The 22,193-nt window shown below is 52.1% G+C and overlaps 3 protein-coding genes across 3 annotated transcripts; 1 reads left to right on the top strand and 2 right to left on the bottom strand.

Moving 5' to 3' along the window:
* The first annotated feature begins 368 nt into the window (after positions 1-368).
* Positions 369-7,462, top strand: COCSUDRAFT_30742 (general substrate transporter). The gene is made up of 14 exons (XM_005644581.1): positions 369-949; positions 1,094-1,160; positions 1,313-1,378; positions 1,514-1,567; positions 1,877-2,061; positions 2,477-2,660; positions 3,034-3,108; positions 3,472-3,653; positions 4,074-4,183; positions 4,721-4,797; positions 5,191-5,344; positions 5,761-6,057; positions 6,581-6,758; positions 7,117-7,462. The coding sequence occupies exons 1-14, from the start codon at positions 844-846 to the stop codon at positions 7,200-7,202; spliced, it is 1,821 nt and encodes a 606-aa protein (XP_005644638.1). The 5' UTR covers positions 369-843; the 3' UTR covers positions 7,203-7,462.
* A 4,354-nt stretch (positions 7,463-11,816) lies between these two features.
* COCSUDRAFT_1026 (potassium transporter) lies at positions 11,817-18,387 on the bottom strand (the record flags this gene model as incomplete). Its single annotated transcript, XM_005644580.1, has 15 exons — positions 11,817-12,018; positions 12,502-12,580; positions 13,258-13,413; positions 13,930-14,139; positions 14,702-14,888; positions 15,156-15,187; positions 15,355-15,472; positions 15,570-15,571; positions 15,773-15,952; positions 16,160-16,234; positions 16,457-16,569; positions 16,947-17,079; positions 17,622-17,655; positions 17,915-18,036; positions 18,360-18,387. Coding segments are annotated over 15 exons (1,671 nt in total), but the record flags the coding sequence as incomplete, so codon positions are not given.
* Positions 18,388-19,631: 1,244 nt separating this feature from the next.
* On the bottom strand, positions 19,632-21,837 carry COCSUDRAFT_67476 (hypothetical protein). Its single transcript, XM_005644579.1, has 4 exons — positions 21,316-21,837; positions 20,987-21,158; positions 20,642-20,797; positions 19,632-20,344 (listed from the first exon to the last, which is right to left on the bottom strand). Exons 1-4 carry the CDS (start codon positions 21,633-21,635, stop codon positions 20,258-20,260), a joined length of 735 nt encoding a protein of 244 aa, XP_005644636.1. The 5' UTR covers positions 21,636-21,837; the 3' UTR covers positions 19,632-20,257.
* Between the last annotated feature and the right edge of the window lie 356 nt (positions 21,838-22,193).

Here is a 22,193-nt window from a genome sequence, read left to right as displayed (position 1 = left end):
ATCCGTGTTCACAACCTGATCTACTGCCACGAAAGGCATTGAACCAATGGACTTCAGGTGAACAAGGGATCAAGATCACCTCTTCCGCTAGGGAGCTGTACTCCTCGTCATCGCTTGAAGACGACATCCCCTGCTTCTGCAGCTCAATCGACCTTTATGAAGACGACGATTCCTGATGTGGATTCTCTTCTCATCAGCAGACCCGTCCACAAAGCAAGTGCTCGATGAAATTGCAAAGAATTCTGTTCCGAGACGTTTCGATAGCGGCTGTCCTGTTCTGCGGCGGCGATCAAATGATGACGTCATCACTTCTGCTGACATGGATCTATTTACGTTCCTCCTTCGGTTTCAGAAGGCCCTTCTGCAGCTGCGATGGAAAGAAGGTTAGGAGTTGGCAATGGAACGTATTGCAATCAGCCGATAGATTCGCAAGAGTATTGTGCCCTTTGGAAAAAGTCATGGCAGTCAGTGTAGTGAGCGCGCTTTCATCAAGCTTCGAATGTCATAAGTACCCTCGTCATTGCTTTCTAATTCTGCCAGTATATATTCTTGAGACGATCACGGATCGCAAGTCGAGACAAACGCAAAGCCAGCAGAATAATATATTGCGATGAGAGCAATTTATCGTGTTATAAGCAGCAATCTTCGCCAGTCTGCGAGCAAACAGAATCGATAGGATCAATCAAACGTGTCTATCGTGCAGTGGCCGGCATCCTGCCCTGGACAGGAGAGGAGAAGACCTTCCACCTCCAAGCCACGCAAGCTCACGAGATCTATTGGGGATGGTGACTAGGGAAATGGCGCATCTTAGTCCTTGAGCAAGTGATTTAGACATGTGAGGACATGCACAAGGTCAGTCGCCGGGGCAACGGTCCGAGCCCCAAAGTCTTGGACCCATCAGCAGGCCTCGAGATGGCCAACACATCGACCGGTAGCGCACCAGCAACAGGTAGCTAGATCATCAGATGGCGACGTTGAAGTCGCCTGGGATCCACACCCCTGAGAAAATTGGACGTACTGTGCTTGAACAATTTTAAACTTCTTTTCCGGCGTGCATGTGGTGTTCCTGACAATATTCTTGTGGGATGGTCAGAGAGGGCGGCATTGCTGGAAGGCGAAACTAACAGCAACCCAACCGCTGTGCGCTCTGCTCCTTCCTGGTGCGCATCACATTACTCAAAAGATATTTTGCAAATGACATGCCTCACTCAGTGTACCCCATTATCTGGTGCTGTTGCCAGGCCATCGCTTATACTGGCAAAATTGTAATTCCAAACAAGGGGTAACCTTGATATAAACTCTTCTCACGCAGGCTCAGCCCAAGAGGATATGTGTGGCTGCTGACATTGATTTGCGGCACCGGTGGTTTTCTCTTTGGGTGCGCCCTCACTCTCTCTCTCTCCATCGAATGTGTCATTCTAGGCTCTTCCATGGGATCTCACATGTGATATGCCTCCTGATCACACTTCCTTTGGTTACAAAGACATGAACTGTTCTTTGCGCATGCATGCAGGTATGACACAGGCGTCATTTCTGGAGCGCTGCCCTATATGCAGGATGACGTGATGTCAAGCTACAGCACAGACGCAGCCAGGCATGCGACGCTCCCAATCTTTGTGTGCTGCTCATGAACACTAGATTGCTCGAGCCAATCTCTGGGCTTGCACCTGTGCGTCAGGCTTCATTCATTGCACGTAATTCTTTTTTCTGAGAGCGCTTTGCCACCCTTCCGTTCTGCGCATCAATCCTCTGCTGGATCCACTTTGGCTAAGGATCTTACTCACCACTCACTCACCTTATTTACATCTTCCAAGGCAAGTTGCAGCTCTGGAATGAGCACTGCCTGATCAGGCGCGCTGTGCATGCATGCATACAGGCTTAGCTGGATCCAGGGCACCATCGTGAGCGCGGCGGTGGCCGGCGCGGCCGGGGGGTCCGCGCTGGGGGGCGCCCTCAGCGATTTTCTCGGGCGCAAAAAGGCGCTGATGGCCGGCGATGTGCTGTTCACCGTCGGCGCGCTGCTCATGTCGGCTGCACCCGACGTGTCTGTCATCATTGCAGGTGCTTCTGCCTTGACTTCTGCACAAATCTGTGTATGCTTTGGCGTGTCCTTTTGTGTCCAATATGTCATTCTTTTGTGTGCTGAAAAGGCAATGTCCTGCCACCCGGTCGAAATTGCGGTACGGAGTCTCTTCACCTCCTCTGGATGCACATGTTTTGAATCTGTTCAATCGCGCTTCATGCCCACTAAGCCAAATGCCTCAGATGTCTGAAGGTATCTGATTTAAACCATCTTTTGACGGCGTTTTTGATGGCCCAAAACTTGGACACGCCATGCAGGCAGATCTCATGCAGCATGGCCCGTCCAGGGCAAGCTCGACTTTGATGGGAGGCAGCCCCTCGAAAACACCCCGTGCAGGCAGATTTCAAATTGCTTTACAAATTCAAACCAGTGAATGTTTTGTTGCCTGATCAGGGCGTGCTTTGGTTGGCATTGGGGTGGGCCTGGCCTCCGTGACCGTGCCGGTGTACATCGCTGAATCAGCGCCGGCGGAGGTACGCGCGACGCTGGTCACGGTGAACGTTTTCATGATCACCAGCGGCCAGTTCGTGGCTTACCTCGCGGACTATCTCTTCACCTTTGTGCCTGGGACTTGGAGGTGCGTGGTGCTAGCTTAGCCTGGAGTTTATAATCTGTGCTGTTGAGAGGAGCATATTTATTCGGAGGACTGTGGATCGTCCTACTTTGTGCGGAGAGCGGTATTGTTTGGCTAATGTGTTAAGTGATTGGCGGTGCATCTTGCTTGCCTTGCATGTGATGATTGCAGTGATTTGTCTTGCTTGCTTCTGCAAGCTTGCTCCTGCAAATTTGATAGTCACTTCTTGCTGGACCTATCTAGTTCTTGTGGCAGGCTTGGCAATCCGCCTCCTTGAGCATGCCAACACCTGGCAAGCAGGCTACTCGACTTGTTACCAGGTCACTCAAGGGCTGCAGTGAATGAGGAGTGTCGGACATTGATTGTTGGTGCGCAGGTGGATGCTGGGGGTTGCAGCCGTGCCCGCCCTTCTGCAGATGGTTGGCCTGCTCTTCCTTCCTGAGTCCCCCAGGTCCGCTCTTCAAGTAGAATACAACTCTGAGGACTCTGACAACTCTACGAATTTCACTTTCTCACTTTTTACCTGTCTTGCCCAGCATGTCTCAGATCAGCGAAGGACTCTAAGTATAGAACTCTGAGGGCACTAAGGATTTCATTTCCTGTAATAGCATTACGAACACGTCTCTTCCTTCTCGCATGCATTCACACACACGATCCTGCACAACTGCACGGAAGTCAATGGCACTGCAAATATGTTGACGGGAGCAGCTCGCATCTAATTGATTGATGAGCCACATTGTGGAGGGAAGTCCAGATGTGATGCCTATTGCTTTGAGAAGTCTTGATGCTGATATTTCTGCACTTTCATGCACAGGTGGCTGCTGGCGCACGGGAGGCAGGAGGAGGGCAGGGCAGCTCTGGAGAAGCTGGTGGCCAGCGCTGACGTGGACAAGGAGGCTGCTGACATCAGCGCCCAGGTGGACAGCGACCGGGCTGCCCGCATCAGCGTCTGGGCAGCCCTGGGCACGCCCGAACTGCGGGCCCAGCTGCACATAGGTGATTACCTAATGGGCGCCGTGTGTCATCCACATTTTGTAAAGATTCCTTCATTCTGCTGTGCGTCCTTACACTTGCTATTGTGACCTACCTTCTGAAAGATCCCTTGATTCTGCTGTGCGTCGTTATGCTTCCTATTGTGATTGGTGGAAGGGCCAGCAGTCTAGTAGCAGTCGTGCAAACTTGCGATGCTCGGCAAAAGCATGCGTGCCATTTTGCAACACTTGCGCGGGAATCACCGGCAGCAGGATGAATGGGGAATGGGGTAGAGCCTTTTCAGGTTTCTGGCAGTTCTATTGCCAGTCCTAAAGTCATCCACATTTGCGGTGTGCTTGCGCCAGTGGTAGCCTTTTGTACACTGTTGAAAAAACCTGTCAGTGAGCATGGTAAGGAACATAGATTGATGTTGCTGTGCTGCAGGCGTGGGGCTGCAGGTGTTGCAGCAGCTGGCGGGCATCAATACAGTCATGTACTACACGCCTGTCATCCTCGAGCTGGCCGGCCTGCATGACAAGCGCACCGCCCTGCTCGTGAGGCCCCTATGTTTATGTGCTCTGACAGGGCGTTGAAACATTCTGTGTTCGCAGCGTCATGTTGCTGAACACCTTGCCTGCTATGCCCACCTCTGGAACCATCTGGAACATGCAGAACCCTTCTCATGTTGAGGCACCAAGGCAAGACATGCACATTAGCATGCCGGCATCACAAGCATACATAATTTCATATTATGTAATAATTTGAGGTTGAGGGTGTAGGGTGTAGGGGTAACATGCAATTTCAAATTGTCCCTGACACACTTTCTCTGTAGTGGTGACATTGTGTGCAGCTCATACCTTCGAGTTGCATTGCCTTGATGCAAAGGCGAGGGGGGTGTTATATTTTGAAGCACTGCGTAAGGTGTGCCATCAGGTCGGCAGGCCAGAGGATATTCTTATTCAGAGGTAGTGACTCGCCTAACAGCTAGGGGAAGAGCAAGGCAGAGAGAAAGTGGAAGGGGTGATCACCCTGATTAGGGGGTTGATATAAAAAAAATGAGAAAAGGAGTCATGTGCGGAATGTGCGCGCAGGTGGCGATGGCGCCGGCGGCCGTCAATGCACTGGGGACTGTCGTGGGAATGGTGGCGATCGACAGATGCGGCAGGAGGTGCGCATCACCTAATCCCTTTTCCGTCAGATCATAAAGCCTTGTGAGACTTGAGGAAGGAACCTTCTTCAGGCATCTGTGTAACTGACTAGTGCCTCCACGCACTTCACAGGTCATTGTTTGAGGTTTGAAGCAAGCTGCAACTGGGTGCAAACGTTTGCCCCCATGCTGTGCTATGTCATGTGCTGGGGAGGGATTGCAGGAAAACGGTGGGGGAAGACTTTGGAGAGGGGTAAATATATTTGTTGGTCATTAGTAACCAGATGACACCTGGATGGGACTCCCTTTTACAGCATGCATAGCAGGAATGTGTATAGGGCAGGCATGGCTCGGGCAAAGGGGCACAATCGGCACTTATGAAGAGCTTCTGATTTTTGTGTGTGTTGGGATCAGGAAGCTGCTGCAGAGCAGCCTGTGCGCGGTGACACTTGCTCTGCTGCTGCTTGGAGGAGCTTTCAAGGTGTCCGAGTTGCACGCGCCGCCGGTGGCGCCCGGCGGAAGCTGCCCGGCGGCTGCCGCGGCCACGTGCACGCAGTGCATCCGGCAGGTGCGCGCACCTGCCTCTCTACCATCCGCCTGTCCTAGGACAGCCTCTTGCAATGCCTGTGAGACCTGACGAGGCACTTAAGTCATCAATGCCTCGCTGGTCTTGTATGCTTTGTGAGGTTGACCTAGCAAGGGCATGTGTCAATCAGCCCTGTGGCGTCTGCATCTTTATTTGTACCCGGCAGATCACAGCGACGGCTGGCCACTCTGAATGTCTATTTGGTCTTAGCTCCCACAGGCCGTCATTTGCATGTTCATACCCATTTTCTGGCAACTTCCTTGTCGCAGGCACCCTGGTTCTTCACATTGGCATTTTGCTAGAAACCTTGGTCTTCGTAACTCTTAGCGTGCACACTAAGTTGCGTATACTGTATGATCTACAATCGTTGGATGACTGATCGCTGACTACTCTCGCAGGGCTGCGACTTCTGCGGCCCGGCGGCCGACGTGGCGGCGCCGGGGGTGTGCGTGGCGAGGGGCGACGGCTGTCCCTCGGGACCCCCCGACGGGCCCCCCGCTTATTTCCCCTACACAGCCGGGTGCCCCTCAGGGTTCATGCCCCTCATCCTGGGGGGATTATTGGTTTACCTGGCCGCCTTCTCGCCTGGGCTCGGCCCCGTGCCCTGGGCCATAAACGCCGAGATTTATTCCCCTCAGGCGCGCCCTTCAAAACCCCCTAACATCCCTACAACAGGGGGCACTACAGACTACTTAGTAAAGACTACTTCAACTTTAGTCCCCCCTGCCTAAACCCTGCTTGGCTCATTCCTTAATTACCTCTGCCTATCTCCTGAACTCATCTTGAACTAGCAGGAGGGCACCCTTGGTGGCCTGTGAAGGCTCTGTGCAGATGTTATAGTTGTGCATTTGCCTGGACCTCATGTAGCACTGTCATAAGCTTCCATGATGGACGACGGGCTGGCGTGCGACATAGTGCTCTGCTGTCACATCCCAGCTCCACACTTCATCAGCGCAGCCGTCTGGTTGTGTTTCAACAGTCTCATGCCATCAGTAAAGATTTAAGATCAAAGATCAACGTTGATGTCTTCTTCGGGGGCTAGCATGCTGCTCTCGCTGGCTGAATGCTCAAACAGGCGCTCCTCACACACAGCACCACCTTCTGGCCCACCTTCTGGCTCAGATTGGGAATGAACACATCTGCAGGGCTGCAGCCTTTTATGAGCCCTCATCTCATTAGTCATGGCTATGCTGAGCAAGTCCTGGGGGTTTGTCACAGGTGCGCGGCTTCGCCTGCGGCGTGGCGGCGACTGCGAATTGGCTGACGAATGCGTTAGTGGCGCAAACCTTCCTCATGCTGACGGGAACACTTGGCGGCTCGGGGACTTTCTGGCTGTACGCAGCGATCGCCGCGGCTGGCACTGTGTGGGCGCACTTTGCAGTTGTCGAAACCCAGGGTGAGATTTTTGCTTATGGTGTCAGCCCTCTCCATAATTTACATCCTCTGTTCAAGTGTTTGCTTCGAAACAGCTAGTTGGGCGTTTGTGGACCTGTGTTTTGACCGGTGTGCGCCTGTCCAACACCCAAAATTGTGCCCAGATGTTTATACACGCATGCAGAGGCAAGCATTCTTCATCTTCTCTATTCAACCTACATGATGTCGACAAAGTCGGGACAGCACTCGTACTCTCACGCCAAGATATATGGCACAAAGCTGGGCTTTGTCTATTTGACGGTGCACTTTTGACATGCAGTCTTTCATGCGTGTCTGCTGAGCAGCACTTGTTTCATGAGATTTGTTGTGTGCTGGTGCAGGGCTGAGTTTGGAGGAGGTCCAGGAGATGTTCAAGGCCAGGACTAAGAGGCGGAGAGCTGGCAGCCAGCAGCGGCTGCAGCCCTGATGCTGTGTATACTGATTCGCCCTCTGCATGCTTGAGAATTTTTTACTGCCGAGCCCTAACCACAGAGAATGAATTCTGTAGCGAGGGATGCTTGGTTAGACAGAACAGAATAGATAGGCCTGCTGCAAATATCTTCATGCCTCCGGGCCCGCTGAGGGACTGCAGGGGATCAGGCGGATCAGATTTATCCTCTGCGTTTTTATCTCCAGCTGATGGTCTCAATTATCATATAAGTGTTCTGAATGCACCTTGCATGGTCCCAAACATTGCTGAGGTGCAGTGTGTGGTGTCACATATCCATGCATGTTCCGGTGAATGGCCTTCCATGGTGACTCCTGCTCCGGTGATATGGCAATCTTGGCAGCCAAGCCAAGGCTTCTCCATGCTTGTACACTATCATCAGGATGAACTAGCGCTGCCATTATGAAAAGCTGGTTACATAAATTCTGCAAATTGCCAAGTACAAGAAAATACTGATCCGTGAGAAAGTGGCATGCGGGTCCAGAACCTTAGTCCGCGCACAGCGCGGTCATCATGAGTAATGCCACCTCAGGAGCCAAACTTGGCGCCGGTGTTCCTGACACAGCTCGCCAGATTTTAGGGGTCTGGGGTCTTAGGTCTATCTTAGTGGTGCATGAAATACCTAGCACATGTCCAAGACCCGTCGCACAGATCGCACAGATCTCAAAATTTTGAACAGCAATCTGGCCCAATTTTGGCCAGCCCTGAAACTGGCACTCCCGCATCTGGACAGAGTGGCGCCTTTGCTCAGAAAAGCTGCAAAGAAGAGCAGACGTAAAGTGCTGTCTTACAGTTATAACCGCTACTACCTATGCCATGCGCATGCCAAAGTATAGTCCAATCTTCATTCCGAAGCTGCAGCTGTGCTTTCTCCTTGCACGACACAACAATTTGATCCTCAACAGACCAAGCTCTGAAAGGCCACCTGTCATTCGGTTGGGGTCCCAGACCAACCCCTCAGAAGCTTCTGGTCAACGGCTGACAGACTGGAATACTTACTTCAGGGGAATGCGCCCATCATAAAAATGGCATTTATGATGGTGTATCTGCAAACCTCACCGGTCTAATGTTCAAGCACTTCATTCGAGCCAACTTTTTGCTGTCATATCTTGATACTGGCGCCGGAAGTGATTAACCTGCGCAGCTCTCCGATAGAGCTTATATTGCTGCAAAAGCCTGTTGCCATGGCAATTTCCAAGCCTTGACTCAACGCCATGTGCACTGAACAAACACCCTCTCCCATGGGCCTGCAGGATTTACTAGACTTCTACCTCGTAAATCTTTCTCAATTTAGCTCCTTCTCGCGTCTGGTAGGCAGGGGGAACTTGATTATTGATTACTATTTACTTGATTACTGATTACTTGATTACTTTTGGTAGTCCCTCCCTGGCTGGCGGGGCCGGTGTAAAAGCTGATCACCTTGCCCACTTTTACTTGGATCCGTCCAAGTGCATCAGGGGTAGGATATGTGGCAGCATTCCCCTGCAGCTTGTCTGCAGACACACCTTGCCTCTGGCAGGAAAAGCATCTGATAACAAATTTTTAGTGTTTTTTTATGCTTACTTTTCTAAATGCCCCCCTGTGGCAGGGGCACTGCCTAAATCAGACTTCATACTGCAGCCCGACTTCCAATAACCGATTGGCTGGGATCCTGAATGCTGCAATGGGCGAGCGACTGAGCATTGCCAGGAGACCATAACCCTTCTCCAGCAGCTGCGCAACCAGCCCACAGAAATTATTACCGGAAATCCTGTCCTCCCCAGAAGCTCAGAAACTCCACCCAAGAGTGTGCGCACATGCGTAGCCAAGCAGAGGTGTGAAAAGCTGCTGGTGACTGTCATAAACACGGCAAACATTTGTCCTGCTGAGCACTTTCTGATGTCCTGTGCTCCTGTCAGTGTGTGCGAAGGCCTAAATTTTCTACTTTGCGTGCATTCTAGCATTTTCTCAACCATCAGGAGATGTGCCAGGGCGGCAAGCAAAGGGTGCAGACAAAGTTCTGGTGGGCAGGGAGGAGGTGAGTCGAGGGTGAGTCACGGGTGAGTCATCGCACCAGCTTGGAGAAGAAGTTGGTGCCGGGCTTGGCATGCACGGTGGCGCGGCCGCGGATGTACACTATGTTCTCTGTGGCAGCAATCTCAATCTCGTGTAGCTGCAGCAGAGCTGCGTCCATCTTCTGCAGCGCCTCCTGCTTCTGCTCCTGTGACAAATCCAAGGCCAGACCTCAACATGCCTTGCCTAAACCTCAATGAATCTGCTTGCATCTTGCGGTTCAAACCCTGATGAGAGTCATGGCTGAGATGTTGTCAGCCGCAAGATCGCAATCACTATGCATGTGTGGAGAAGGATGGAGCAAAGATGCAAAATGCTTCCGTGTGGATGTAAGGAATGCACTGCTAACATGCAGCCACCCAATCAGGGTAAACAAGCCAATGCAGTCATTTTCTCTCATCCCGTGGAACCAACAATGAGTAATTAAGGATTGCAGAGGGCTTTCTCAGAGGTTTACCTGAGTGGTGGGCACAGGTGGAGCAGCCTCTTTAGGCGTGGGGGGACCCTTGGCAGGGACAGGATTAGTAAGCTCGTACTCAGCGCCACTTGGCAGGCGGAAGCTGCGCCCGGTCGACACAATCTTGCTGAGGTCATCTGCAGTCAGCGCCGGATCTGACAGGGCAGCTGACAGCGCCTGCAGCAGAGCTCACAAGCTCAACATTTACACGAATAGATTTTTTTGGGTGCATCGTTAAACAGCTGAATGCTTTGGGTCTAGACCTAGCCATCCCAAAGTTGCCCTTGCCATGATGATGCATGCTGTGTAAACAATTGATTACGCGCCGCCATATTCTGCTCTCAACCACAGCAGCAGCTTTAGACAATTTGCCGCAGGAGCAATTCCACTGCTGGTCTCGATAGCATGCTAACAATGCAAACCCCTTGCAGTTTCTGTCGCCAGCGCAAAGGGCATGTGTTTTCACTATCGCTAAACCCTACACCCTTAACCGATGAAAACCGAAACCCTAAATATGAAAACCCTAAAATAAGATCATGTGTGCTCATCTGTAAGTTGCGTTGCCAAAACAGGCGCAGTGCAGGGATTGCCGAACAGGCACATCGCAGCAAACGAACCCAAGGGCAGTATAATGTGTGACGCCCCTTGGCGAAACAAACCAGATGGCGGACATTGACAGAATGGGTGTTGCGCTGCAACGCTTGCAGTGGAGGTACGATCAGGCACACGGCTGTCTTCACCGTATTGGCGAAATGCAATGTATGCCCATTGAGCCGCCCACTTTACCAGAAAATACGCAGATCGGTGATTGCCGGAACATGGAAATCTCAGCTTGCGCACGCACCTGCGACTGCAGCCGCCGGTGGCATGTCCGCTACGCTGATTTTCTCAGGAAAAAAAAAGAAAACTTGCCAGAATAGGCTCGCGGCTGCACTTGCCAGAACAGGCCAACAGCAACGACTGCCAAACTTGGCACACTGCATCAGATGCCAAAACAGGTGCAATGCAATGTTCGCCGGTTTGCGCGCGCACCTGCGACTGTAGCGGCCGCACGGTGGCGCCGGCCGCAAGAGAGGCGACTGCGAAGCGCTGCTCCAACTGCAGCCGTGCCATCAACAGGCGCACAAACGCCGGGCCCTGATCCACAAGATCGCGGTACCTATAATGTGAATTGAAATATTTGAATTCAGAGCATTCATTTTTCCTCACTCTCTCTGGACCAGAATATCCCAGACGGCCTCTACCTCTTGCAGTGCTGTGACTGTCTGCAGCCAAGCCAACAATAGTGTACGTCAAGAGTATCAGCAAGTCGGTGCTTAGCCGTTATTCAGATGCATACTGGGCCACCCCAGACTCCCTTTGCGGCCATGCTTGGCCTGGGGAGCAAATGCCTTCGATGTACTCTGCCGAGGGACTGCAACAATATGATCATTACAGCGTGGGTAGTGTTTGGGTGCTCAGATAAAAAGGAGCACCCGTAGCGGGCCACAACGCGAAAGAAGCCCGGGAACTCCAGCGGCTTCACCAGCAGCCGCTCATCTTCCGCCACAGCCGGCACTGGCACCTGATCAGGCAACGGGCACAATTTATGACCTTATTTGCAGTACCCGTTGAGTTATAATCTGATTTGGCAATGCCCATTGCAATTGAGTTAGAACCTGATTTTGCATGGGGTAAGAACTCGTTCAGGCTACCAGCGCCTGTCAATGCTGCAGTTAGGCTGTGATTCCAGGCCCAGAAAATGCTCATCTGTCCCTTTCAAAATCGCTACTCGTCCGTCGTGCAAACAGACATCACCCACACAGGAATGCAATTGTGATCAAGTTTCTCATGGGTGGTGACATCAGGACATGACAAAATCCCCCTGAGGACTCCTCTAAAGGAAAGTTCCTTGTGCAGGGCCCTGGCATTTATCAGTTGAAGTCCTCAACGGAACATGGCATGCTGAGGTGTAGGTTGCATATAGAAGTAAAGTCCTCTTTCGTCAGATCTTGGTGCATGCCAGAGACATGACAGAAGCCATGCTGTTGGCCTCAACCCATCTGAAAAGAGTGCGATCTTGTGAGTGATCTACTGCAGCAGCGCGCCTGGCGAATGTGCAGGAAGATTATGAGCTTGTGCAGGACGGGCGCGGTGCTCAGAAGCTGCTCAAAAATGGGCGGCAGGCCTCGGAGGCTGTCGCTGTAATACACTGCCACGCCCGGCTGGCGGGGCACCGTCACCCCGGTCGACAAAACCTGCGCGTGCCGATTCGAATTTTTAGTTTTAGGGTATTTCAAATTCAATCTCACTTGCATGCGTGAGATGAGTGATGACCGCCGCAACCAGATGCTAACAATCCCACATGCTTGATCACTTGGACAAGCCCTGCTTACACGCTTCTGACGTGACAGAAGCAAAATGTTTTGAAGGAGCCGATGGGACAGGACGGCATGCTATCCACTCAGAAGCCTTCACGAAGTAAGCCGCTTTGCAATCATGCAAGCCCTGCTAAGAAATTTGCAAAACCAACAGCAAATTACAAAAAAACCACCTTGACTACACCACATGCGCCCACACTCCAGCGCAGAAGCAATGAATCCGATTATCTTGTCAGATGGAATTCGGCTGTCGCTCACCTTGTACTCAGACGGTGCTGCTCCACTGCCCTTCACCAAGCCACCGTCGCCACCGCTGCCACAATCGGCATCGCTGTGATCTTGTGCAGGCTGCAGCAGCTCGGGCAGCTGCTTGGCGTGGTCGTTGTGGTATCTCAGGCGCTTGATGGACGCCCAGTGCCACGTGCAGCTGATGGCCATGACCACAGCCGCCAGCGCTAGAGGGAACCAGGCGCCCGTCGGCACCTGCGCTCGCACCGCACGCACATGTCGGCACATGCTCGTAGGGGGTGCTCAGTTGTTGGACACATGACTGAGAATGCGGGGGGGACGTGTGTTCCCTGCAGGGTAAGATGCAGGGCCCTTGCAGCGTGGTACGAGAAGTGTCAACATCTTTGCGCCAGACAAAGCAGCTCAGAAACTCCTCATATTCTTTGTGCAGATTTGGTTGCACCCGCATGCCCCCCAGCCACTTCTTGAAGTCTGCAATTCAGGTTGTTCTGTTGTTACTCCTCGGGTTACCCGAGGGGTAACTTTTTGAAAAAAATCTGATACACGAGGCGTGTCCTTTCCTTGTCTGCCGATCTTCCATCTTATGGTTTAGGGTTTAGGGTTTGGAGTTTGACCCTACACCCTAAAAAAATTAAAAATTAAATTAACGGGACACTCTAAGGCATTACTTACCCAGCCGCATGCTGGTGGCGACAAGGGTGATCTTCAAAGCCACAAATGTGCTTCCTGTGTGACTACTTAGGCTTCAGTCAATGTGGGATTTTTAGCGTCCCCTGCATTTCTTCAGCACAACGGTGACTTTGCTGGCTCCATATAGTCCACGGGCAGGTCAAGCCTTAATCTTTTAGCAGCGCACATATTCAAAGAGGTTCCAAGGTTCTAGACGAGTCTGCACCCAAGCCATGATATTGTGCACGTGCCTTGCGGATGTTGGCTGTGAAGTAGACGCCCTCGAAGATGAAGAAGAAGAGGAAGAAGGGCAGCACGAGGGCCAGCGGCTTCTCCCACACCACCAGCATCACAAGAGATACCAGCACTGTCGTGACCAGCATCACACTCAGCACAGCCACGCCTGCAGCGCCAGAAAAATGCAAGCAGTCATAATTGTTTAGTCATGACTGCTTGATGGAAGCGTGACTTGAAAGGCCAATTGGCTGCACTGACAGGCCTCACAATGAGATTCCCATCGCAGCAAGAGTGATTCGGCAAAGAGAGGCGCCCTCTCTGCCAACTTTTCTGTGCCGCAACAAATCCTGAGCACCGTCAAGCATGTGAAGCATCATGCTATACACTGCATGCATAGAAGCAAAGGACTCCCGGTGAGCACTTCGTCTGCAACTACTCTCTGCAGCAGCCCTGGCAGGCCTGACACATGCAAGTCGAACGGGGTCAATCCTGTTGGTGATGCAAGCAATGTGTGCTGAGCCCGCCATCTAATTCCTTGGGCTTGCATGCGCAAACCTTGTTCCCCTCATGCCATGGCAGTATTGCCAGCGTTGTAGCTGCAATTCATCGAGACACCATGAAGCAGAGGCACACAAGCACGCTCGAAGAGGACAAAAACTCTAGCAACAAAGGGTGCGCGCACCAAAGGCATTGCCTAATTGGGCGGTGTTGACGGGTGAGCTGGCAGGCTGAGTCAGCGTGAAGCCCAGAATCAGAGCAATGCCGATGGTGAGCAGGATCCAATTGATTTCTGGGATGTAGATCTGGCCCTTGACTTTGGCTGATGTGTGCACAATGCGAACCCGGGGGAAGCAATCAAGCGTCATGGACTGTGAGATTATCGAAAAGGTGCCTGCGCATGCAACCAATCAGGAATCAGGATCATTTTGACTTCACTGTAGGTGGTATGGGGGATTTTGTTGCGGCTGTGCAGGACCTCCAAGCACAGGCAATGGTGTAGAACATGGTGAGGTCACGCATGCACTGTAGTCATGGTTAGTCATGGTCGTGCATGAGCCATAGTCATGCATGGCCGAGTGCAGGCAGGTTGCTCAAACCCATCGAAGGCAACACGAAAAGCTGCAGGTCTCAAAACTGGGGATAAGGCTGCTGACAGAGAGAGCGAAAGTCTTTGTTTTGGGTGAAACCAGAAATACTTTTGACTCGTACTCAGAATATTGCGCTCCTGAAGCTTTCCCGAAGCAGGGATGCTCGGGTACGTAACATGCACAGGCCCCGGCTGGCGGGGGCCAGTTTCAGTACTGAGCACCGTGCCCACGGTGGACTGGGCCTTGCATATCTGGCGAGTCCATCCAGGGGTTGGGTTCATGGCATCCTTCACATGCAGCTTGTCTGCAGACGCACCTTGCCTCTTGGCAGGAAACGCGGGTAATAATCATAAAAATGGGTCTCACCCGTGACGATGGATTGGGAGGCTACGATGGATGCCAGGATGGCGATGACAAACATGGGCCAGTAGACAGCTGTCGGCTGCGCGCTGTAGTAAAGGGAGCTGTAGGAGTCGGGGTGGGCCACTAGGTAGGCGGCCTGCCCCAGGTAGATTACTAAGAGCGAGGGGTACACCACTCCCAATGCGCTCAGCTGCAGAACAAAGCAGAGCCCACCACACTCACGCCAGACATATTCAGCCTCCATGCAATCGATACCCCACATTGCTTTGAGCGTCCGGGTGTGGACCCCAGCCATCTGTAATTTTGTAACAACTGAAAGAGGGTTAAGGGGAAGTCAACCAAAGTCAGCCCTTCTGCTAGACAACCAAAGCTGCCTGTGCTGCCCTGGCTTCTCGCCAGAAAGTCAATTCCAATTCCACTACAAAGATTGGGCAGGAGCCAAGAATGGGTTGCTCACCCGGATGGTCCCTTTGCTGAAATGGCCCAGGTCTGCAAACAGCGCCTCAGCACGTGCACCAAGACACATGCATGTCAGTCACCCCCTTTGTCAATCCCCAGACTCACAATGCTGCTGAAAGCCTTACCATACAATGGTCTTCACAAGCTGTTGCAAGCAGGACCTGTCTGGGCAGCACCGTAATAAAGCTATCACAGACACTGTTGAAGCAGGAGGCGGAGCATATCTGTGATCGCCAGAACAATGCCACCAAGGCTCTCCCAGCCGGTGAGGCCATTGCGGATGAAATAGGTGAAGATGTAGTGCGGGGAGCAAGCCTGCCGCACGCATATCAATATCATTTTGAGACTGCAACAGTACATCCGCAATGCAAGAGCACCGTGTGTTTTGGCAGCTTGCTAGAGGAGCCGTAACAACTGCACGACATAATCAAGCTGGATAGTGAAGGTGCAGGAGTGCCTTGGGACACTAGACCTATGGATGTTTCATGGTTTCTTGACTAATTTACAAATGCACCTGCAGCCAGTTGGCTGCCAGATGGACTGGAGTTCCATGCATGCTTTGCTGCGCTCAACTCCAGAATTCTTCTTTGAGGTAATATTTACTAATTGGAGGACGTGCGAATGCCTTCAAAATGGCCGGGTAGGCGGTGGCGATGTTGTAAAGTCCCACGGCTGCGTTGGAAAGAAACCAGAGGAAGAGCACTGGCGCGTATGCAAAGCCGATCTTGGACGTTCCGAAACGCTGCCCGCCGAATATCAGCACCATTATGGCGCAGCTTATGCCGACCACGGCGCCTGTTCAGGCACGCACACATTAATTCGAATTCGAATTCAAAATGACAAAGTATCCGGCAGCCATGGCAGTGGGACCCGCTTATATCGTTCTCTCAACATGCATGTTTTACAAGACATGTTACGATGAGGATCCACACTATTGCAACAGCAATCTACGTGCTTTCTCCTAAAGCAAGTCGAGGAATTTTTGGAAAGCCAATGACTCACCGTTACTGATTTTAGGCAGGCCTGAGTCGTCCAGGAGGCTGGCCGGCACCTGTAGCCCCGAGACTGCCGACACCACTGCACAGGCACATGGCCTGCACTTATTTGCTGCATGAATGCGACAAAAATCTGATGCAACCACAGAATTACAGCAATGCAGTTGTGCTATCTGCTCAAGCAGTATTGTTGCAGACCAGCACCGGGCCCCTAGGGAGCAGGTGTCATCAGCTGCATGCCGCCAGGTCAACGTGGAGGCAAGAGTGAGTCATCCCGCGTGCCAGTGAGTAAGCGGTGACTCACCAGAGATGGCAGGTGTCAGGATGCCGTCCCCGACCAGCGCGCATGTGCCCAGCAGCACGAGCATGAGCAGGCAAGTCCGCAGCCATGCATGCCTTTCCAGGGCCAGTGAGATTCTGTCCCCGCACCTCATCCTGCCACATAAGTGTGCTCGGTGATAACTCTGTCTTGCGGGCATGCGAACTTCAGTCCTCTTTATATGCTGCCAACGCAGACACAAGTGCTATGGACAGTGCATGCACAGATTGCAAAAACGAGCGCATGCTCCGCAATCTGCCAGAATTTTTCTTCGGTCTTAGTCTTACGTTCGCTTTACAGTTGCTTGCATAGCATAACAGATGGGGCCAGGCCTCTCTTCTTCTGCTTCAAAAGCATGCATGCAAGCTCCAGAAACAAAATTAGCCAACTGGCTGCTCCAAAGAGATGTATTCTTTGCAATAAGTGCTATGCATGTGCGCCTGCACAGAGAGAGAGGGAGTGAACAGCGCTGTACCCCTTGGTCATCTCCATGAGCCGGCGCTGGCTGGTGCTGTAGCGGCGCAGTGTCTTGTCACTGGCCTCAACAGCGCCTATGGGGTTGATCTTGGCGTAGCGACAAAACAGGGAGTAGATGGCAAATGTGCCGCCTGCAAAGCCATCGATAGCAGTAAGTATTACTGTCATCATATTCATGGGCGCCCCGGCTGGCGGGTGCGGTGTGACTACTGAGCACCGTGCCTATTCTTGATTGCGTCTTGCTTGGATCTGGCGAGTCTCAAATAAGTAAATAGATACATAACTGTCATTACGGTACATTAAGGGGAATTCCCTGCCAAAAAAACGCAAATTGCGCCATTGAACTATACAAAGGTGGCTAGCCCGTGCACGAGTGCAGGCCAGATGTGCTGCCGAGCGGGTGCTGAGAGGTTGAGGTGGCTTCAGAACACACTGGCAAAAGTAATGTTCAAAGGAAGGTCCGTAGCAATATTGGCACACCCATTCAGGGAATTCCTCGATCTATGGTGGCTCCAAGGGCCACCCCCTTACAAGTTAAGGCCCCTCTTGCTCGTGCTGCGCAAGCGCTGCAAGCGCAGCAAGCAGGGTTTGCCTTGCAAGGCCTTGCTATGATGCGCAAGCGCATCAAGCGGGTGTCACATCCCAAAGCAGCAGGCAGAAAAAGAGCGCTTACCCTCCCCGTGATCGTTGGCGTTTAGCACAATGGCCTGCAGTTCTCACACACAGAGTCAGAACTCCCGACCCACCCAAGCAACTCCAAGTAGAAGTCTGCTCTAATCAACGGAATGCACAAGATGATGTCTTTAGCAAAGACGTGCAGCTTCATAGAGGCGCATGCATGCTCTTGCTTCGCACAGTCTCTGCTGGTGATGATGTGTTTCGCCAAGGCAGGTGTGGTGCATAGCTGCACAGTGTTTGCAGTCTTTAAAAGTCCAGAATGACACATGCAAGGATAGAAAATCGCACCACATATTTGATGACAACAATGAGCGTGAGCGTCCATAAGACCAGTGACAGCGCTCCAATCACATCTTCCTCAGAAGGTGCACTGCTGAATATGGATGGCCACATGTACAGCGGGGATGTGCCTGCACATGCAATTCTCTCTTTCACAACGTGAGAGCCAACATAAACATGGATAATTAAGGTTTCAAAAGCATCACAAGCAGGCAGATGAGCTACTGGCAATGCCAGTCTGGCATGTGCCATCTCCCCCTGGCTTAGCATGCAGGGGGCTTCCAGTTCATGCCTAACATTCGTTTTGTTCTCCTGTCTGCAGCTTGCAAGGCATGCAAGAGGGTGATTTCAAGAGGAAGTTGCATAAAAGCAGTGCAACTATGCATGATTTAGAAACATCTAACAGGGAGTGCCGGTAATGTTGGGAGATGCATAAGTGTCTGTGTGAGCTTACCCAGATCCCCGTACACGACTCCCACAGATCCTGAGAACAAAAACACGTTTTTGGTCAGCATGACAGACAGCCAACTGCACTGGCATAGTGCATTCTGCACAGAGATGCAGGGAAGGTTAATGTGAGGCAGGTCGAATAATGTTTGTGTTGGAAGAAGCTCACGATAGGACAAGGCCAGGAAGGCTGCCCATGTAGCAGTTGCCTGTGGCAGCACAGGAGCATCAGTACTCGATGCATGCTGAGTGATTTGGCATTAGCCCGACTTGTCTCGTCGATGCACATGTGACTATCGTCTGGTGCTGAGCAGACGATAAACAAGGCAAAGCGAAGCGTTGCACACTTAGCTTGGAGTACCAGCACCGGTACTCCTGAAGCGGTAAGCCGAGTTTCTGCGACCGAGCATCACGAAAACGTTCAGGAATGTAGGATGAGGATATGTAATGCACCTGGGCCGAGTGTTCTTTGGCGGCTCCCTCCAGGTCTGCGTCGGTGCTCCAGGTTCTGTCGTTCACGGCAACAAGATTGAGAGGCTTCTTCCCGTTCTTATGCGCATCCTTGCCAGGGAGCGGCATCTGAGACGCGCCAGACATCGTGAAATATTCGCCTCAACAGCCCTGACGGACCGATGGCGCACTTACAGGGGACCCTGGTGCAAAAAACAAGCGCGCAGCGTTTCAGATCGGTCGGTTTGACCGGTTGCACGAGGAGCAGCGGTGCGACTGCCTATCAGGGAAGAACTCAACTTGCGGCCAGACGACTCTCAGCAACTGATTGAGGGATCAAAGCAGCAGGCCAAGAGAAAGCAAAGCGCGGTAGAGGTCGACCAGCTCCCGGGTGCCTGGAAGCTACGCCATGAAGGAAGTTACCTCTTGTTCGCCAGATCTGGCAGAGTCCCATGCAAGGCAAGGCACAAAGGCCAAATGCTCATTTCCTTCCAATTAACAATGCGCATGCAGCAGACACAACGATTGCCTAGCATATCAACTCGTGCACAGGCTTACCAATATTGCCGCATTGCAGCAGTACTGGGAAACCTATGATGTTGACATGATGACAACGTTGACATCAAAGCAGCTGGCAGGCCACACGCCCAAGGGGGCATGCAGCTTTACGGAGTATTCTGGATCAGATCTGCAATACTGCAGTTTCAGTGTTTCATGGCTGATCTTACGGTCTGAAGTCAATTTGGAGCAAGCAAGCTGACTGACAGCCATTTGCGAGGGAGTTGCTCGAGCACCTCCGAGGTGCAAAATCTGCATGCAAGTTCACTTTCTTAATCCAAACTTTACACACTGTGTGTTGATCAGTTTTAATATCATGGCTCGCTGAGCTCTTTAAATCCAGTTCATCATACTGTGAAGAGATACCGGAATATTGAAACACCATTAGGATTCCTCGATCAAAGAGATTCAAGCGTATCTGCCTCTCTCCTGACTGGCCTCTCTGACTACCATCCTCAATCCTGTCTACATTCAAGTTCGCACACTCCACGGCCAAACACACCTCATCATCACCAAAATCGAGCAAACAGGCTGCCTGGGAGCCCAGGATCCCAAATCTGCATAGCTCATTGTCTCAAGTTGCCTCTCCAACATTCTCATCACTAAAATTTTGATGCTAGCGCTGAACTCTGATAACAGTATCTCAACCGGACCATTCACACTTGTTCCACAACACTGTCGTTTCTGGCTTGAGAAACTCACTTCCTCACAAAGCAAAAGAATATCATTGCAGCAGCGTTCTTGAGCGGGGACAACATGCCAGAGAATCTTCCTCATCTCGAACAGCTGTGATCTAATTCTGCTGTCTCACTGTGACTCTACCATCCTGACCAAAACTGAGAGGCTCTGAATGTCACATCCTTGGCCGTCAACTCGAAACTTCCTCAACTATTCCACTCAACAGGCCAGCGTGGACAAGCTGTGCTGAAGCTGCCGCTGCGCTGGCTTCTTGCTGCGGCTGTCATCCCAGTTTATGATGTCCACCTGTGGGATAACACCAATTCAGATACAGAAACGCCAGCCAGCAATTGGAAATGTCAGGCACACAAATGAAAGAATGAGCGAGCAAGCACCTCCAAACCGCAGAGCAAAGAAAGTGTGTGTCTATGCTGCATAGGAAGGAAAGGAAACAAGGAAACCCACTTTGCATACGGGCGTTGCAAGCCAACAGTGATGCGAGGACAATGCACCCATACTGGAAAGTTTGCATGTCACACCAGAGCTCAGATTCTCGCAACGAATGATCTCATCGGGGAGATGGGTGATCAAAGCCCCACTCACCGTGTGCTCGTAGATCAGGCCCCTGTCGTTGAACTTGTATTCAGAGATGCCGTCCAAATTGACCAGTGATCGGTCCAACAGGCGAGGAAAGCAGCGAAGCTTCCAGCGAACTGCCACTGTGCGCGAATCCCTCTCCCAAATCCTCTGCACCTCCACCTGAGAGGCACCACATCAAACTCAATTCAGAACACATCAGCGTCAGAGCGCCAAGGAATTTGTCGAGAGGATCGCTGGTCTACTTTGCAAATTTGTTTGTAGGCCCCAGACAAAACTGCAGATGCCTCAGTGGGCTCTGATGCCTAAATTGTGCCTGCAAACAGTCGGATGTGAAGCACGGGTGCACACCTCACAGCGGCTGAAGATGAGGCTGGAGTGGAAGCGCAGGAGCCAGATGTGCTGGGAGTACGCCTTTCTGCCCTTCACTGTGGTGAAAATCATGCCGATGCGAGGACCGATGTGATCCAGGAACACCACGTCCTCTGTGAAAATGCTGGTGTCAGGCGCCCCCTTGAAGAACCTGCGACCAGCGTTGCCTGGCGTTCTGTGTTCTGCTTTCAAATATCCTGCTTGCAGGATCTCCGCAATTGTCAGCACCGCCTCTGCCTGGCTCTGTCATATACGTTGAAGCAGGAGATGTAACAAACAGTGCAGCAGTATCACGGACAGAAGCACACCTGGGTATGTCTTCCCTCAGGACACGCAGAGCCCTCCCGTAATTCAAGTAGAACTCTTGCTGCTGCCGCATGCGGTTGTCCTGTTCTGTGTCAAAACTGAGGCTGTAGAGGTGAAACAGGGGCGATTCCCGGCCTGACGTGCTCAACTCCAAGGGATTGCTGCCGCCCGACTGCTCCAGCATGGTCTGCCAGGGGCTCTTGTACCTCTCAGTCCGGAGGCGGCCCAAAGTGCTGCCACCAACCAGTACTTTTGCTGGGCGCTGCACGTGCTGGAATGCAAGCGAGCTCGGAAGCGGGGAAAGAAGGGGCTGCGCGGTCATCTTGAAAATTTGATATCCCTCAGCGCATCACACTACTCTGCTTGCTGGTCTCAGATGCCTGCACCTACAGCTGCACTGACAGGGATATTATCAACGACGAGGTAGGCCCACACGATCAGCGCGCAGGTGCTGGGCGCCCCTCAAGTTGTGGGCTTTCGAGCCAGCAGGATGACAGCAAACAATCTTTGACCTCTCTTGTTGCATTCAAGGACCGAGTGCGAGTGTATAACGGGTGCAATCTCGCAACAATCTGGAAACTTTATTAGGCGCTGCCGCATCCTCAGCCACCCTCCAGAATAGGCAACATCTTGGAGAGCCTTGGCTTTGGTGCACTTTCTGCTCGCTTTTTGTGGTGCATTGAAACTGCAATACATAATTATGACAATGGCTACAACACGTTTCACGACGAGCGCCAACAGCATGGCATGTCCGTGCGCTACCACGGCCAGGGCGCAGCCTCTGAGGCTGCCCTGGAGATTGTGCTATCCTGTCAGGCGTCCTGCAGTGATCGCCAACGGCGTCTTTGACAGGCGATGTAATCGAAAGTTATCGCTGCAG

The sequence above is a fragment of the Coccomyxa subellipsoidea genome (genome assembly GCF_000258705.1).
Source record: "Coccomyxa subellipsoidea C-169, whole genome shotgun sequence".
Classification (NCBI taxonomy): domain Eukaryota; kingdom Viridiplantae; phylum Chlorophyta; class Trebouxiophyceae; family Coccomyxaceae; genus Coccomyxa; species Coccomyxa subellipsoidea.
Note: the sequence above shows the minus strand (reverse complement) of the source record. Positions and strands in the feature narration are given on the sequence as shown.